This window comes from Peromyscus maniculatus, chromosome 12, assembly GCF_049852395.1.
Source record: "Peromyscus maniculatus bairdii isolate BWxNUB_F1_BW_parent chromosome 12, HU_Pman_BW_mat_3.1, whole genome shotgun sequence".
Taxonomy (NCBI): Eukaryota; Metazoa; Chordata; class Mammalia; order Rodentia; family Cricetidae; genus Peromyscus; species Peromyscus maniculatus.
Genome location: NC_134863.1, coordinates 17,093,405 through 17,111,397, shown reverse-complemented (window position 1 = coordinate 17,111,397; position 17,993 = coordinate 17,093,405). Strand labels below are relative to the sequence as shown.

Genomic DNA, 17,993 nt, shown 5'->3' with positions numbered 1-17,993 from the left:
ATTCTGGGTCCCTTTGTTTTTTGCTTATACTGTTTTGTACCGACAGCAAGGACCATTCATATTTCCCATTTCAGCTTGAGAGGTCAGTAACAATCCCTCTCTGCCTCTGCCTGTCTTCTCCCCCCCTCCACTGAATCTGTAGTCTCTTTTCTTGCTGGATTTCCCCATTCCCTTTATCTTTCCTCTTCTGCTTTTCCCACCAGAAACCTCACAGGAAGAGAAAGAGTCAGCCCTACATGAGAGTGGATCACATCCATGAAAACAGAGCAGCCTTTCACAATCCGAGGCAATGCTATGGTAACCGAGCCCTGCCCAGCGCTCCCGACTAAGATTCAAGTGCAAGCCTCCAGCAAGCACAGGTGGCGAGTGTCAGTTTAACCCCTTTCTAACCCCGCCGTTTTCAACACGCCGGACCTCTCATTAGCCGTACAAAGTACCAAATTCCAACCTCAAATCTCATGCCGTTAAATTAACAACATCACACTGCTGTGTATGGTGTGAATGTCTCCCATAACTTTACACGGGAAACACTCTTCAGGTTTCATTGACCCGTTTAAAAATAGCAGACTCTAATTGGAAACAGTCTCTTCCCCCCGACACCGGCATACTATTGTGAACTCTCACTAATATCCCTGCTCAGTGCTAGGTAAATATTTTTCTACAAACACAAATAAAATTCAGTTTAATCACAGGTTTTAGAAGTCACATTTGTCAAAAGATGATGTTTGTTTTGAAACAAATCAAACAGAAAATATTCCTTAGAGCTAAAGTGACAAGCCACAATCTGTTCCGTATAACAATGGCCATCTATTTTTAAGATAGAAATCAAATTTTCCAGTGTTTGTTTTGACTTGAAGATTGCCCAATAGATTATTACATCCCTGCCCAATGAAATTTCTTTTTCTTGGGTGGGTGGGAACTAAGCATGCCCAACTAACACAATTTAACATCTTAAAATGATGTGGCAATTTTAAATGTTTTGATCAATTTGAGAATGATCATACTCATCCCCCTTCTCCAACCTCCTGTATCTCACAGTTCCTCACTCATCCTTTACCCACCGTTCATTCCCTCTCTCTCTCTCTCTCTCTCTCTCTCTCTCTCTCTCTCTCTTTCTCTCTCTCTCCTTATTGAATCCAGTGATGTGACAATTTTTTTTTAAAAAAAATGGATGTCTTCAAACTTTGCCACTTAGTAACTCAAGAAATAAAGTAAAACATAACTTCTAGAAAAGATGCCTACAGACCACTTTAAGTCCACACGAAGTCCCAAGTAGTATCATTGTGCTCACTAAACAAGGAATGGTTCTTTTGTACACAGCTGAAACACTCGAACTACACAGGCACACCAGTTCAGTTTTCACACCAGTTCAGTTCTGACAGAAGTCACGTCATATTTAAACTCACCGCTGGATGTAAGGGTCGGGGCAGTACTGTAGGGTGGCACACCGTGGAGTTTCAAAATTCATTTCCTTCAACTCTCTTTGGTACCAACAGATGGGGAGCAATTCTATAAAATACACACATACACCTGAGGATATCTAGGTATGGAGCCAGGAGGCTGAAAGCAATCGGGTCAAATGCCATCAGACATAGAAGTTTAGACACTTCCCCCTTTCACTCAGATTTGCAAAGAGGCGGGGCGTTTCTTCCTTTCAGCCAATGAGAGCCCTCAAGTGACTAGAGCATCATAAACAGTCGATTCTTACCAGCTGGGCATCCTCTCTAAAGCTGTTCTTCCTCTCTGCCACAGTCTGAGAGCCCCTGACGTAGAGTGTCCACACTTGTTGCCAATTTGTAGGCATCTCCGAACTTTTGATCTTGCTCGTGATTGGGTGTTGGCATGAATGGCATCAGAGGTTAATCTCAGGAGCCAGGACTTGTGTTACTGAGCTAATAAATGTCCCCCTCGCTCCAGCTGAGTAACACCACCTTGTATCTGGATCCTGACTTGATTCGAGAGCTTCTGTCACTGCTACTGGGGCTAGAATGTTTTGCAGAGACGCTTAAGAGAGCTTTTTTTTTTTTCCGTCTTCTCCCTCCCCTCCCCCCTTCAGCCTCCCTTTCAGCCAACCGCCTGTTGTGGTCACAATCTCAAATAGCAAAGACAGGGAAATTCCTTGATTATATTTAACCTAGAACTCACTCTTCATTTCAACTAGAGAGAGAGTTATCATGCCTATGTCCCTAGAATTTTTTTCTGCCCCAAATAAAATAATCTGTACAGATTTATTTTATCCACCCATCCATGAGTAATAGTATTTTAAATGTGCTATTAAAATAGGAACTGATACTTTATTTTACAATGGTTTTGAATTATTTTATTATTTAGGTATTTATTTAGAATTATTTCAAATTGCCTGTCAATGGAAAATAATGAAGTTTATTTCAAACTCTATCGTCTCTTGTGTCTCATATTTGCTGCCTTTAATCTCCTTTGACCTACTTTGCTATGAAATCTAGCGTTGTTCATACATTCAAGAATTAATATATTATCAGACAAAGTTACCATGAAGATTAATTTGTTTCCTTTCTGAATGTAGGCTGTAAACCGATCCTGGTCCTGTGGATTTAGAAATTGAATGAAATATGATTCAGAAGCTAAATAGGAATAGAGTCCAACAGGGAAATAAAAGCTGTGTGCCCGAGTGTCACTGACAAGGCAAGAAGACACCTCCATTCATGTGGCAATCATAGACACCTGCAAACCAGTGACGTCAGAAAATGTCAAAGTTGTGAGACAATCCAAAGTGAAAGCTGACATTTTCCTGTAAGAAATTCTGGTTTAAAATGTGTTCATAAAGATGTTTTATTTGTTGCTCCAGCCAGGGAGAAGCTATTTAAAACTTGACATTCTCTTCCTTTACTCAGACTGAGAGTGTCTAACATCTGTGAATTGTGAAACTCGCACACATGCTGGCCTGAGCCCCAGCCAAATCAGACAGCTTGCTCTACAAAATGTGAAACTTGAAGCAAAGATCATTTCACTAATTAATTATAGATTTGCTCATTGGAATTGAAGTGTTTGGCTTTCTTCCTCTCAGCAAAGACAAATGACCGAATTCACAAAGTTTTTAAATTGAGAATAAGCAATGTCCTGTGGCCATGGCCATGGGGAGGTTCCATCACACAGCGCCTGTCTGTTCCTAGTTGTAAGATGAGTCTTTGGAGGCAGAGGTGGGATGACCTCCTATTCAAAGACAGCCTGAACTGTCCTTAAAATACATGAATGGGGGAATATAGTTTAGTAGCAAAGCACGTGTCTAGTGTGAAAAGGCTCAGATTCAGTCCTCAAACTTTGAAAGTAAGGAAGAGTAAGACTGCAGTTTCAAGTGTAGAATTTCCTAAATGTTAATAGGCCTATGAGTGACTTGGAATTCTTGTCCATGAAGAATCTGGATCTTTAATTCCAGGGCGGGGTTTGAGATTACACTTCTAACCCTGGGGTTATTATGCCAGGCTGTCTGACCTGAGGGCTAAATTCTCAAGTGGTAAGATCTGTACTCACTGCTGGTCAGGTATTTATAATTAAATGCTTGCTGAAAAGAAGAAGGAACTTATTGAAGTATTTTACAATGACTTCCAAAGTCATAGACTTCCACATAATCAATTTTCAAACATCTTTTATGAGTATTTTTTGTTTACAAGGTTTATGGCTTAATTTGAAAGGTTTATGTTTAAAATAATTTAAAGTACATGCCATTCCATCAACAGTTGTTACAAAAAAAATTGCTAAATTTGTTTGGGTAAATACGACATTATTAGAGGACAACAAATTCTATAGAAATAATTATGAAGGATATTGGCTCCTACTGATTAATGGAAATAAACAGAGTTGACCTGATTTAGAGAAAAGCAAACTCCCCAGGCAGGATTCAGCAACACATCTAAAGCATATGAGCACCGAGGACCTGAGAAAATCTGTGACAGTTATTGAGTAATTAATATACCTGCTTCCCATCTGTATTGCCTCACTCCCCCAGATTAAGTTACTCCCCCAGATGTGTAAATTATTTCTTTGAGATACAAGTTAGAAAATTTTATGAGAGTTTGAAGTCTTTTATTCAGAAAGTGTAACAGACTAACCTACATGGACACCTAGGAGAAGGTAATGAATGGCCTTTCCAACCTACATGCTTCAGAGATGCTTGTGAACATCCTTGATTTGTATGAAGAGGGGATAAAGAACACAGGGAAACAGCAATGTTCAGGATGTGGCACTCTGGATGTAACGTGACAGGAAGAAATGCCTTCCTTCTCAGCTTCTAGCAGCCGAGATTGTATCTGGCCTGATTCAGATATTCAACACACAATCTCTCTCCTAAGTCTGTGACATTTATCTTACAAGTGCCTTGCCTTTCTGGCCTGGGCTGCAAACTTTTATCATTATCCTGCTTTGGATCATTTTTTTGTTTTCCACCAGAGATGTTCTCAAACCTCCTCTGTATAATCTTCAAAAACCAAATGACTCCTTTGTCTCATCAGATGGGAGGAACTGACTTTAATCTCTCATGGCCTAAATTATTACATTCAACTGCTCTGGTTAGAGTATAAAATGTCCATTACAGGCTCATGTAATCTAATCTCATTTTGAGAGGTTTTTTGACCTTTGAGAGGTGGAGCCTAGTAGAAGGAAATGATTCTTTGGGCCATTGGCTTAAGGATTTATAATCTAGTTCCATTGCCTGTTACACCTCTGGCTCTCGATTCACCTAGATGTGAACAAGCAGCCTCATGCTCCTGTCGCCACAGCTCACGCTCTTCTTGCTACTGTGCCTTTGCATCTTGATTATGAGTCTCATCAAGACAGGGGAAAGAAAGGGTTCTGCCATGCAAGGAGAGAACAGTAAGTGCAGGGTGCTGGAAAACAGATGGTGCCATGAATAGCTTAGCGCGGATGACCTTCTGTGTTCCTCCAGTCATGGCAGTTTGTGACTGTGGCCACTGTAATCAGAAAAGCTGAATTCAGAACAACTTGACCTTAGGAGCCATCCTGTCAAGCTCGTTATGGCCTATACCACTTCAGACTATGGGAACCAAGAAGGAACCTTCTAGAATACAAGGTGGAAAATTTACCAACTATCACTACATGAAGGGACAGTTGAGTTCAACATTTTTCAGCATGTCACCTCAGTTCAACCACAGATTATATTTATTGATGGAGAAAGCAAGGCTTGCGTTGGGAAGAGGGTCTTACAAACCCTCCCCCCTTGCGCTCCATATTTCTTACAATCGTTACAATCTGATGTCTAGGTAGAGTAAAGCTAGAACCAGAATCACTGTGTACTGATAATGGCAAGTATTAATTTAGTGGAAAAAAAACAACATTGCAGACCTAGCTCTGGTCCTTGGATTTGACCTTGAACATCTTGCAGGTCCTGCAATCCACCAAATGGAAATATTTCTACTTGAACCCATGACTAGAGTCTATTCAGAAAAAAGAAAAGGCTTCAGGGGGTTGTCCCAGTGAAAGGGAAGTTTTGATTCAGAAGGCATCCAAGGAAACACAGACGCCAATTAAGCTGGGAGGAGGTTGGCAGGTTCCCTAACAGATAAACCTGATACCCTCTAAGTCACACCCAGTGTCCAAAAGCAATGTGGGTGGGCTTCTCCTCCAGACATACCCGAACAGCTGTGTGGGGGATGCTCCTCACTCCCACCCCTCCTTCACTCAAAGTCCACGTGAGTGGGAGATAAATAAGGAAACACAGGAAGAAGTCCTTATTTGGTACTGCCCAGATTTGTTTTTCCGGAAGCATCTGTTAGATGCAAGACAAGATGTGCCTTTCCGCTACATGTTTCAGTGTGTGTTTCCTAAAGGAAGAAATCCTTTACATAATCACGGTTCAACCCCAGACACCACGAAATGCACATCCTGGACGTTTCTACTCTCTGCATCCATTTAAAGTTGCCTGTTGTGCCAATCATGCCTGAAAAGTGACAGAAAAGCCCTGGTTCACGCCTTGGCCTGTTTAGTCTTCTCTCACTGCGAACAGTCCCTTCAGCTGCCTCACGACACGGCTATTTGGAAAGCTGACAGGCCAGCTGCCTAGTTTAGTTTTGGGGGGACAGTTTCTCCTGGGTAGATTCAGTTACTCACTTTTTCACTTTTTGGCCGAAACGGCTTGAAATCAACACTCCATGCACCGACTCAGGGATTGTGTGGCTTTGAAAACACCACCAGTGGATTTTCCCCAATTTAAAACTCTGAGAAGCAGATCATTTTGAAACTTATACAGTAACTTCAAGACCTCCGGAAATTCCTCTATAGTTTGTTTACAATATTATATATCACTAGGAGACATATACTTGTGAAATATTGGAATCCTGGTCTTTTTACACCATTGCCTCTCTCTACTTTATTTCTGTGTTATCACCTTCTGCCCACATGGTCTTGGGAAGGAGGAGGGGTGGGATTTTTAAGAGTCGCCCAAAGGCTGTTTGAAGAGGGTAAACTTTCAGCTGGGCTTGAAAAGACCCAGTCAAATCGTTTTCAGTTTTGCTTGTGAAGAAATTGCTGCTTTTCACCCTGGTGTGTGAATGGTCACTGAGCATGTTCCTCCTGCTCATAGGTTGGTTTCTGGTGTGTGGAGTCATTAGAGGCTCAGGCTGGAGGTTACCACAGGATCACTTTGGGAACCGGTAGGAAAATGTCTGTAAGGCTCCTTTATCAGGAATGTAAAATGGTACAGGAAAATCAGTGACTTCAGTATTTACTTAAAACTCAAATTGCTTTCTACTATCCAATATATGAATACTTTCAGTATACATATTATATATGTTTGTATGTATTATATGATATACTATTATACATATACTGTACATGATATGGTTGTGTTGAGAAGAATATATGAAATAGAAATTATATTAATTTTGGTGAACATAAACACACAAATCTGTGAAAAGCCACAAAGAGTAAGGATTAGCTGTCAAGTTTCAAGTTGGCACCATAGAAGAAAAGCCTAGGGAAGATTCTTTCCAGCTCCAGGAATCTAAGACTCTATGGCTATTAACTTCTTAAAAGCTATTTAAATGTTTGATCCACCTATGTATATAACTATATAAAGTCATTTTCTTCTAAAAGTCATGCTTATAAAATGCTTATAGATTAGAAAATACATGTGTGGTTTTATTAGGGTTTGGGGGGAGGGGTAAGTTGGGCAGTTGTTTAACAGGCATTGGATTTCAGTTTTGCAAGATGAAAAACTTCTAGAGATCAGTTACATGACAGTGTGGCTATATTTAGCTCTACTCAACTGTACATGTAAAAATGATGAAGGCAGTGAATAGTATGTATAATTTTGCATACTGTATTTTAAAAATTAAAAATATGTGTAGATAAATGATGAAATCAATAGTCAGCATAAACATCAAAGAAAAGAAAATCAGAGAGCATTTCTTCAGAAATATACATAAATGTCTATAAGGGTCTTGAATTTGTGATCTTCTAAGGAGGATTTTACAAAATTTTCTATCGAAGCAATACATTAGATTTTTGTTATGCATCATATATTCTAGGCATATAAAATATGAATGAGAGCTAGGGGTGTGTCTCAGTCAGGTAGTACAGTATTTGCTGTACAATGATGCAGACCTGAATTTGACCCTCAGAAGCCAGGTAGAGATGAACATGGAGGTGGACATTTGTAACCCCAACCCTAGGAAGCAGGAGACAACAAGATGCTCTGTGAGGTTCAGCCAGCCTACTCTACTTGGTGAGCTTTAGGCCAGAGTTCCAATTTTTTTTTTTTTAAAAAAAGAGGGGAGTGGACAGGTTCTGAGGAGTGACACCAAGACTGTCTTCTGGTCTCTACCCATGTGTGCACACACATAAATTTACACACTCTCAAGTACACACACACACACACACACACACACACACACACACACACACACACTGTTGAGATGACGTGTAAAGTGACAATTCCTGCTGTGTAAGGAGCTTAAAGTTCCCGAGTCTAACATGCCTGTTTGTTCACTTGCTCACGGTACGTCAGTGACCGTGGTTGATGTCATGATATGATCTGAATTTTAGCAGGGTTCTCATGTGATTCCCTCAGAGCATTCATTTATGTAACCACTGATTCATACGGTCAGCACAAATATTTCCTGAAGTTCTCCTTTATGTAGGTATCAGTGTGCTGGAAGCTTCTGGTAGCAGCCAGATCAATAAGAACCAATCCCTGGGTCTAAGTGGCTCCCAGAGCTCTTGAGAAGGACTTTCTTTCCCTTTTTATATCTTAAGTTTTCTACACAAAGAACACAATGTGTTACCATAGTAACTCAGTGTCCACCACGATCCCTTTAAATGCAGGTAAACTATCCAAGTTTTGTATTGTTCCTCTTTCTTGCTGCTGTGTTTGTGTTACATCTTCCTCACAAAATTTCATCTTATTTAATGTTGGTGAAAGTTAAAAAAACAATGAAGTGAAAATGGCTGGGAAATGGCTCAGCGATTAAGAGCATTTGCCTGCACTTCCGAAGGACATGGGTTCAGCTCCAAGTACCAATATGGCAGCTCACAACTGTCTGTAACTCCACCTCTAGGGGATCCAACACCCTCTTACAGGCATACATGCAGGCAAAACACCAATGGACATCAAATAAAAATTAATAAATCATTAAAAAATAAGTGAATAAAAAAATAGGTAACACACACACACACACACACACACACACACACACACACACACAGACACACACACACACCTGAGTTACTGATGGCCAATTTGCTTGCCTGGATTTTGGTCTGGGGTAAATGGTACCTGATTGGTACTGATGAGCCAAGAAGATGTTTGCTATAGCTAGCGTCCATGTAGCTCGGGTGTTAACAGGAAGAGAATGCAGCATTCTTAATTGTCTTTCTGAGACCAAGAGACCACTTGTGGCAGTTTCTCTCTCTAAATAGACATCCACTTCTACCTTGTTGCTTCAGTATTGTTCCTGGGGAAACCCCAAAGGCCATTATTTTGGCCCAGAATAAAGGTAGGTATGACCCAAGATCTGCATATTCCAAAGCCTGTGGCAACAGTTTGTCTCTTTGGTATGTAGGGTCCTGAAAAACAATACCTATAGATCACAACTATGAAAAGAACAAGAAACACTTATGAATTCCCAGTTTTGAAAATCAACTATATTTAAAGTTTAAGAGAATTTAGAGTTCATTAAGTGAAAGATAAAAAAAAATAATTCCAGCAAGCAAGATAATTTAAAAATAACAAAACTTTCTATGATAGTTTATATTTTACAGGATATCCTTGAATTATTACCTCATCTCAAGTTTCTAACTTTTCAGTGAAGTTGAGGCTGAGACAAGTAGGGTCATCAACTCCCTTTTACACGAGAAAACCAAGAATTGGTGTATTAATCAATATCAAAATGATATCCTTTAATAATCAGCAGTAATCCTGGCCTATAATAGACCCAGACTTGAGACTTCCATCTACTCAGGAAAACAACATTAATTAAATGCCCATAGTATTCTCAGTAGTATACAGGCCTTTGGCAAAATAAATGTCAATAAAACAAGTGCTTTTGACTAAATAGTTTATGTTCATTGCCCATTTATGTAAATGCCAAACACCCCGGTCATGTTTTCTCCCCTTGAAGTGGGGAACAAAATCTGGGGAGTGTGCAGTCCAGAGAGCAATGGAGCCAGAATCTGAACTCAGGTCCAGCTGTTTCCCTAACATCAGCATCACACTTTGACAATCCTGGCAAGATCCAGAATGCTTCCACATGCATCTTCCATCTTGGAGGCCTAAAAAATGGTGCTAGCACATGTCCCTTGGGTTCTTTTTCTGATCCAGGGAGTCTACAATACCCTAAGCCCCACAAATACCATCCTCCAAATGCAGGGATGAGCTCATAGTGAGCACCCACATTTGGGCTGAGAGTCAAGAATGTTAGCTCTGCTTGTTTTGAAATCGGGTTGTGTGCACTGTTTAAATATGTGGAGGTGGACGGACTGATAAACTGCTTCTGTGGGCTGGAAATAATTCTCAGGGCATCCTTACAGGGATATCCCATGCAATGACCCCGATTGAGTATTGTTTACAGCAACGCTTTCCTGCCAAGTTTCTTTCTTTCTGCTTTCTGAAACTTTATTAAAGGAAAAAATAAAACATGGTAAATCTCTTGGGATTTCTCCCTTTCAAATGTGACAATTGACTCCTAAACACATGCGGTGCACTCTTCCCGTCATGCTAAACAGATGAGTAGCTGAAATCCTGGGATGCTCATCTTCCAACTTGTCCCAGTCTGTGGTCTGTCTTTGGATCAACAATTGCCCGACAACTCCTGCTACTACGACGATGTCATTAATTTTTGTCGGTAGCTCTCTGAGCACGTCTATATGCAGGAACTGCAGAATCTGAGCAGCTTCATGAAGAACCACATTCCCTGTGTCAAAAGCAAGAATGTTTGTCTAAAAGAGCAACAGGCAAGCCCTCTTCTGTTCCATTTGCTTTAGTAACCGTATCCTGTGTTAGACTCTCCAGAACCAAAATGTGAATTTCTTTAAGCATTACCAAGTAATCATCAAGACACCGAATCTGAAGGAAGTTAGCCAGAGCCATTACACGAGCCTTAAAATCTGGATTATTGACATCCAGGTTGACCAATGGCTCTCCACTTTTATCTGCATTTTCAGTATTTTTCCTGTTATCAGGTACTAATTCCTTTTATTTTATTTTTTAGCACTATCTCCATATTCAACTCTAACGGATAAAACAAGGAGATAGTCAGTTGCTTCTTGCTGACCTTGAATCTTGAAAGGACAATTAACATCTCTGAGTTACCTTTAGAAGAACTTGGGTCAGTCACTGCTCTGGATGTTACCTCTGTCTTCGATCCTCTAGCGTCTGATTTTCTGGTCTTCAAGCCAAACAATAAAGTTTCTAAATCCTGTTTCATCTTTGTAGTTGAAGCCCCTGGGATTGTAGAAGGCCATGAGTTTGTGTCCAAACATGGCCCTGCTCTAGCTGTTTGAGGCTCTACATAGTGAACTCCAGGCTACCCCGGGTTACACAGTATGACCCTGTCTCAAAAAAGAAAAAAAAAAAGAGGATATTTCTTGAGGCATGTAGAATATTTACAGTTCTAGTTGAAGAGGGGGAGCTTAATTGCTGTATATTTCACTGACATTGACCTGGGAAGACCTCCTTTGGAGAGACTCCCATAAGTGCTAAATTCATGTTTTTGCTATATGCAGATAAAACAGTAGGGCTGTGGGGTTGTTACTAAGCTATAGTGACACCCCAGGAAGAGATTGGGAAAGGAGGATTCCTAACACGCAATTAAAGGGTGAGTATAGGAAACAAATGGTCTCTTCATCACTTACGAAGAGTCAAGAGCCTCTTCACAAAAACAAACAATGCAAAGCTGCAGCCTGAGAACCCAGTGGTTGAAGTCACAGAGCTTAAGAAACACCAGGCTCAATGTAGATGGCTGCAAACACCTGTTACCCTGAACTAAAGGACGGGACCTTGAATAACCTCCAATACTCAATCGTTCAGAATCTCCTAAGCTCTCAGAGACTGCTTGGGGTGGACCACCCTTCCCTCATTCGAGCTAAGACTTCATCTTGCTGAAATGCTGGGAAAGTATCCCTGCAGCAGTCACCCACAGCATGAGTGCCTTGACTTTCTCGTGAGGGCCGCAGCCTCCTACCTAAGGTTAAAATTCCAACAGAACAAGGAAGGAGACAAGGAGACATTCTAGTCATAATAAAAGGAAGCACAGCAATCAGAGAAGTGGCCAGAATTTAGTAGCATATACCAGCTGAGGATAAAGAATCCTCAAGGTTGCATATTGAGGGTACTTCACTGAAGGGGCTGAAAAATAAGGCATACAAGAGTTTGGTGACTTGCACACATTTTCTCATGGGCTTCAACACCCTGCTAAGGACTGCCATGGACAGGGTAAGCCTACCACTATTAGGGTAGCTTGCTCTAGAAAGTCTAATGGAGATGATAACCAATGCTGAACAAAGATTGTTGCGTGAATTTTCCTAGAAGAAAGAAAAAACAGAATAAAGAAACTGAACACACTAAATTGGATCAATGAGGGCAAGAGATCTAATGAGGGGAGATGCAGATGGGTGGGCCAGCAAAGCTATCAGGAATGTGGAAGATAGGGTTGCAACATCAGTGAGACTCTCAATGTTACCTCTCCTCTGTAGCTCAGGCCTGATGATAGGAGACAGATCGGAGCTGGGCTTCTTCCTGTCTATTCATGGAGAGGGCATCCTTCTACTCTCACCAGTAAGAATCAAACGGTGCTCATTACCTGCCAGATAGCAGAAAGCTGTAATTGTAATAGTGAAAAGCAAAAAAGCTTAGAGATGCTGCCAATGGGCTTGGCCTGCAAGGAGCTATAGAAATGTCTAGCCAAGAAGTTACATTCTTAAGGATATGACAAGTGGCCAACAATGAAGAGTACATCTTAACATGTAAAACCAGACAAAAGAGAGTGGACTGTGTGAGGCTGAGAGATGCTGTAGAAATATCAACATGCATTTCATTGATTCAATCCTTGACCTGAGCCCATTTTTAGACTCATAATTCATTAGTTTAAGTGATATCTTAGTCTTTAGAAAAAAATAAAGAAATTTAATCTGACATTGCAATACAATGTTCTCATCCACAAAGTTCACACCTGAGAACAGTTGTAAACTTAAGTTACAAAAATATTTGCCCATAACCCTCTCACAATGCTTTAAGTAAGCTTATAGCTCGAAGACTGCAGGCCTCTGGTTAAGCATGCCTTTATGCTCTGCAAATGTATGTCATGATGACTGGTCTAGGCTTCTCTAAATAAATCTATGGGCAAGGATGCTCAGAGAAGTGCACTAGGCCCTACTGTTAGCAGGGCTTTTTATACATGTATGGCTCCATAGGCAATGGCTTGAAATATTTAAAACAGAGTTCCTACAGAAAGCACTTTACATTTTCATTTGTACTGGCCATGCCAACTGTGTAGTTAAACGGATGTATAGTATTACTTGAGTGACGACATTGAACACGGAGGGTCTGAGGTGAGAATGGACTTTTGTTGGAGTTCAAGATCACGTGGATACACATCAAACAATGTTGATTAAAGTCTAACTTGTTCACTGTATCTGGAGACCCATCCTGTGGTCATCTTTCCAGTTTCCAAGTATTCTATTGGAATAGTAAAATCAGCAGTGTGATACCTACGCTAGGATCTTAGCTTGTGAACTAAGAGCTTTCAGACTAGAAAAAAAAGTACAAAAAAACTCTTTATTGCTCTATTCTCATTCATCCAGAGTTGAAATTGAGAAGAAATACCATATTCTGAAGATGGTAGATATTAGTTTCATCATATGATGGCTGAAAGCTTAGGTACACAGAGAGCATGCTTACTGTGTCTCTGTTAATGTCTCAATGTGGTCCCCAAAGTGTTCAGATGGATCTCAGAGACCAAATATTTTATAATTTCAATTCAATAGTTCAATAATAACCTATGTACAACTTCTATGAGGTCTTTGCTTGTTTATTTTGTTTGTTTGTCTGCTTTACCTTCTCCAAGAAAATAGACAAGGTTTCAGGTTCATGCAGCCATTGACTTGAGGAATACATTCTTGTTTAATCTGATGGTAGAGGAGCATCAGAAATAATTCACATTTGTGTGGAATGTGTAACAAAATGTATTTATAGTTTTACCTCAGGGTTATATGAACTCTTCTTTGTTATATTGCACACTGAAAATATCTGGGTTGGTCATTCAACCCATAGCACATCACACTGCATGTACTGATGTTCCCTTACACCAATAGCATGCTGATCAGGCAGAACAAACAATATATGGCTTTTATGCAGGAATTCTTGATAAGACAGCTATGAGTCCACATTTGTCAAAGGATGGATCAGTGGTTCTCAATCTTCTGTGTTCTGTGACCCTGTAATATAGTTAGTTCCTCATGGTGTGGTGACCCCCAACCATAAAATTGTTTTTATTTCTACTTCATAACTGTAATTTTGTTATGAATTGTAGTGTAAATATCTTTGTTTTTACAGGGTCATAGGCAATTCCTATAAAAAGGTCATTCAATCCTCAAAGGGGTTGCAACCCACAGGTTGAGAACCACTGGAACAGAGGATAAGCTCCAGGAAGATTCTAGAACCTGGAACTTGAATGAAACCTTTAGGAATACATGAGTTAGGACTTTGCAGATTATGCCTTCTGAAGGAGAAGGAAAAGAAAGACTATTGTATCCTGAATTACTTATCACCATTCAGGAAACAGCTTTGTATCAGTTCTGAGCTCTGGGGGCAACACTTCCCATGGCTATTTATAGAGTTCTGGATCACATGCTGAGTGACAATAGAATTCGAGTGCACTGTGGCAAAAGACGCAGCTTGGAGCTAAAGGAAAACACATTGGAATAATCATGATGTGAACTTTGACTTGCAAGGGTAAGCTCAAGCCATATTTACCGGGAAAAATAGTCCACTGGTTAAACTGTGGCAACATTGGGAAGGGGAACATGAAGCAGTCATGTGTGGAACTGCAGTTATTTCCATTTTTCCAAGGAATATGATGCCTCGCAGCCAGTCACCAAAAGGCAAAAATATTACACCCAGATGGATCCTAGAGGGACAAGAGCTTGGTCAACTACATGAGTGGTCACCCACATATCCATTATCCATTCAAGTTTACCAGGGATCCTCTCCTAATATTCACTTGAGTTCAAATAAAAGAGATGGAGGAAACTTGTCTACACCCTTCCACCTAAGATGACCAACCACATATGCAGCAGAGTTTGGTCCTTCATGGATTTTATTTTCTCTTTGAATATTTATCTATTTATCCAGACTGGGGATTGAACTCATGACCTCATGTATGCTAGGCAAGTGCACTAGCACTGGCTGATAACCTTTAAGAGTTTGGATTGATTATCTATTATACTGAATAAGTATGTAACCTTGGGGATCCATGGAGTAGCTTAGTAGGAATCTGTTAGAAGGAAGTTATCTGGATATTTAAGTTTGCATTGACTTGCTTTGGAAAGCGTTCAAAGGATTGTGTGTTTTTTGCACTTTTTTTCCTGTACAAGGCGAGACTGCTCTGTGACTGGGTATTGTAATCTAAACTATAAGACAGGATAGGATGCAAGACTCAAACTATGGGCTGAGGATGAAGCTCAGTTTGGAACGGGCTTACTTAGCATATATGAAGTCCTGGGTTTGATCTCCTATACCCCATAAACAAGGTGTGCAGGTGCAGGTCTACCATCTCAGGACCTGGGAGGTAAAGGCTGGAGAACCAGAAGCTCAAAGTCCTCCTCAGCTACACAGTGAATTTGAGACTAGACTGCAATACACAAGGCTCTGATCCAAAAAGCAAACAAGCAAAAATAAATTATATTATTCTGGGATAAAAGCATCAGAAATTACCTTAACTGAGATGGGGGATTGAAGTAGCATGCGTCTTGACTATTCTAAGTAGCTATAAACTGACCTTATTTCACCTTGTGCCATCTTAGGACTGCAGGCATCTTGGCTGATGATGATTGTCACATTGTGTTTAAGTTTCCTAGGATGACAGGAAGGCCTGTGTCTGAGTCCCAGGACAGTTCTACGACACCAGGGTCAGCTATAGGCACAGAACGTTGCGGCTTTCATGAGGTGTTCATTGTCTCTTTGAAGCTCAGCCTTGGCTATGCATGGGCTACCTTCGTATGTGCATGCAGGTAAATGGCAGCAGCTTTTCAGAACATTTCTGGATGGATTTGGAAGATACAACAGCCAGAAAATAATCTACAAGCAGTGAACCTAGTCACCCACTTTGTGAGAAAGAAAAGTTCCCTGAAGTAACAAAATAAACAGAGTATGGACACTGACCTATGGCCTGGATACGTTGTCAGTGGCCAAGACAGAAAGGGAGGGAAGGATTGGAGACGGTGCCGTCAAGAAACTAGATATGCGAACACAGAAATCCAAGGTGAAGATTCTAGTGTCATGTGCTCATTCTTGTCAGAACCCAGGAAGAAACACTGACAAAGTACATATACACAATTATGTCAGCATAACATCTCAGCACCTGGAAAAAACAGAAATCATGTGAAATTAAAGGTAGGGGAGGAAATGGTGTGAGAAATTCAGATTAAATAGCTAGGATTAAATAGCCTTTTTATAACTTGATTTTTTTCACTTTTATTTTATGTATATTAGTGTTTTGTCTGCATACCTTGTGCATGCCTGATACCCAGAGAGGCACCCAGAAAAGGGTATCAGCTTCCCTAGAACCATAGTTACAGATGATTTGGAGCTGCCATGTAGGTGCTGGGAACTGAACCTAGGTCCTCTGGTTGAGCAGTCAGTGCTCTTAACCACTAAACTATTTCTCCGGCCCTGGGGGAGAGCCTTTCTGGAGAGGTGCTCTTAAGACTGAGAAAAAAGAGCTCATCTGGAGAGTAGGAGAAAGAGCATGACCGGAGAAGAGAGTCAGGCAGGGCAGGACTGGGTCAGGGGGTTGAAAGCAGAGTTCACGTGGGCCAAGGTGACTGAAAGGAGATGGTGTCAGAGGAGATATTTCTTCAGGGATGAGATACGCCAGGATCTTAATCAAAGATTAATGGAAAATTTTTGAAATGCTCTCACCAGATATGTGACATGATCCAATTAATGCATTTTTTAAATAAAGATTCTGGCTTACCTGTAAGTCAGGAACGGGGTAGGAGGATCAGTTAGGAAGCTCCCCTGATAGCATTTAGATAACAATCCAAATCATACAGGACCTCACCTGCCTTGTGAATGGGTTACATTGTCTGTCCCTGTGTAGGTAGTAGTTGAGGGGGTGGATGACACATCCTTTTTCTCACAGCTGACATTCCAGTGGCTGACACTCTGTGACCTTCTCATTCTCCAAAACAGATGTGGCCTAGAATGCTTCCAGTTCAGCAAGAGGAGTACTGGGGTAACATTACTAGACTATGCATCTCTCGGCTCTTCAAATATCTGCCCCCATATCACATCTTTGGAATGCCAAGTTTTATTTACTGGCTTTTGTTGCTAATATGACAGTGAAGCAAATCGAGAGAGCAAAGCAACTAATGGAGATTCAATCTGTACAGTTGCATGCAACCTATGCATGGGGTTTCTCACAGTGGATGAAAGCAAGGAAAAAGGAGGAGTAAGTTCTCAACCTTGACCGATAGAATTGCCCGTGTGTTATTAGCACGGGGCAAAATATGACAAAGGAACACAGAGTCCTCAAGAACACTCATGACCACCACAGTCTATCACATTGCTACCTTAAAAGCCATCAATGGGTAGCAATGACACATGATTTAGTGACTTTTCTTGGGAAGACATGAACAAACCTATTCATCCCAGATAGGGCACCTATGATAGACCGAAGAAATGATGGCACCCAAGTCTGGTTTAATGAACCAGTGAGTTTATTAGGGTCACTTCAAGGAGTCTGAGCATTTCAATGGCTATTGAGATATAGAAAAAGTCACTCTGCTTGAGTGACAGATTGTAGAGGCTGCATGAGGCAGCGGGGGTGGGGGGGTGGGGGGGTGGGGGTGGCTCCCTACACAGTGTGTAGGCAGCTTGGACAATCAGAGTCTCTTCTCATCAACAATTGTTACTATTTATATGAGGCCCTCCGAGTCTTCTAAGTTTCAGGAGCTTTATAACTCTTCTAAGTTTCACTCACTTTCTGGAACCCCTCTTTTCTCCTTGCAGTGGGGAGAAAGAGATTTTTCAGTTCAGAAGAAATAGCTACACAAAGCACGCTCATCCTATTGGTGACTTAAAAGCTTGATTTTTTTCTTGTGTTTTATTAAGCTGCCAAGAATATTAAATATTACTATTTCACAAAAGAGAAAAGCAAAGCCATTTAATCATGTATACTTGAGTCACAATTTTCTCCACGCTCTACATGGAAGTTATTTGCCATTTAGATATAGAAAGACATCTAAAAGGAGTTTTAAAGCAATAATGAAAATGTAGAACAATGTGA

General features: G+C 40.7%; 1 protein-coding gene and 1 pseudogene across 5 annotated transcripts in view; both read right to left on the bottom strand.

Annotated features, from left to right (window-relative positions):
• Tp63 (tumor protein p63) overlaps positions 1-1,648 on the bottom strand; it is a 199,589-nt gene extending 197,941 nt beyond the window's left edge. For 2 of the 5 annotated variants that reach the window (XM_006985084.4, XM_006985085.4), the window contains exon 1: positions 1,407-1,648. In XM_006985084.4, the coding sequence (XP_006985146.1) occupies positions 1,407-1,468 (62 nt within the window). In that variant the 5' untranslated portion in view covers positions 1,469-1,648. The remainder of the gene's footprint in view (positions 1-1,406) is intronic. The other 3 variants (XM_006985082.4, XM_076548653.1, XM_042259117.2) reach the window with 2 other exon arrangements.
• Positions 1,649-10,237: 8,589 nt separating this feature from the next.
• LOC102922479 (RNA transcription, translation and transport factor protein pseudogene) lies at positions 10,238-10,968 on the bottom strand (annotated as a pseudogene).
• Between the last annotated feature and the right edge of the window lie 7,025 nt (positions 10,969-17,993).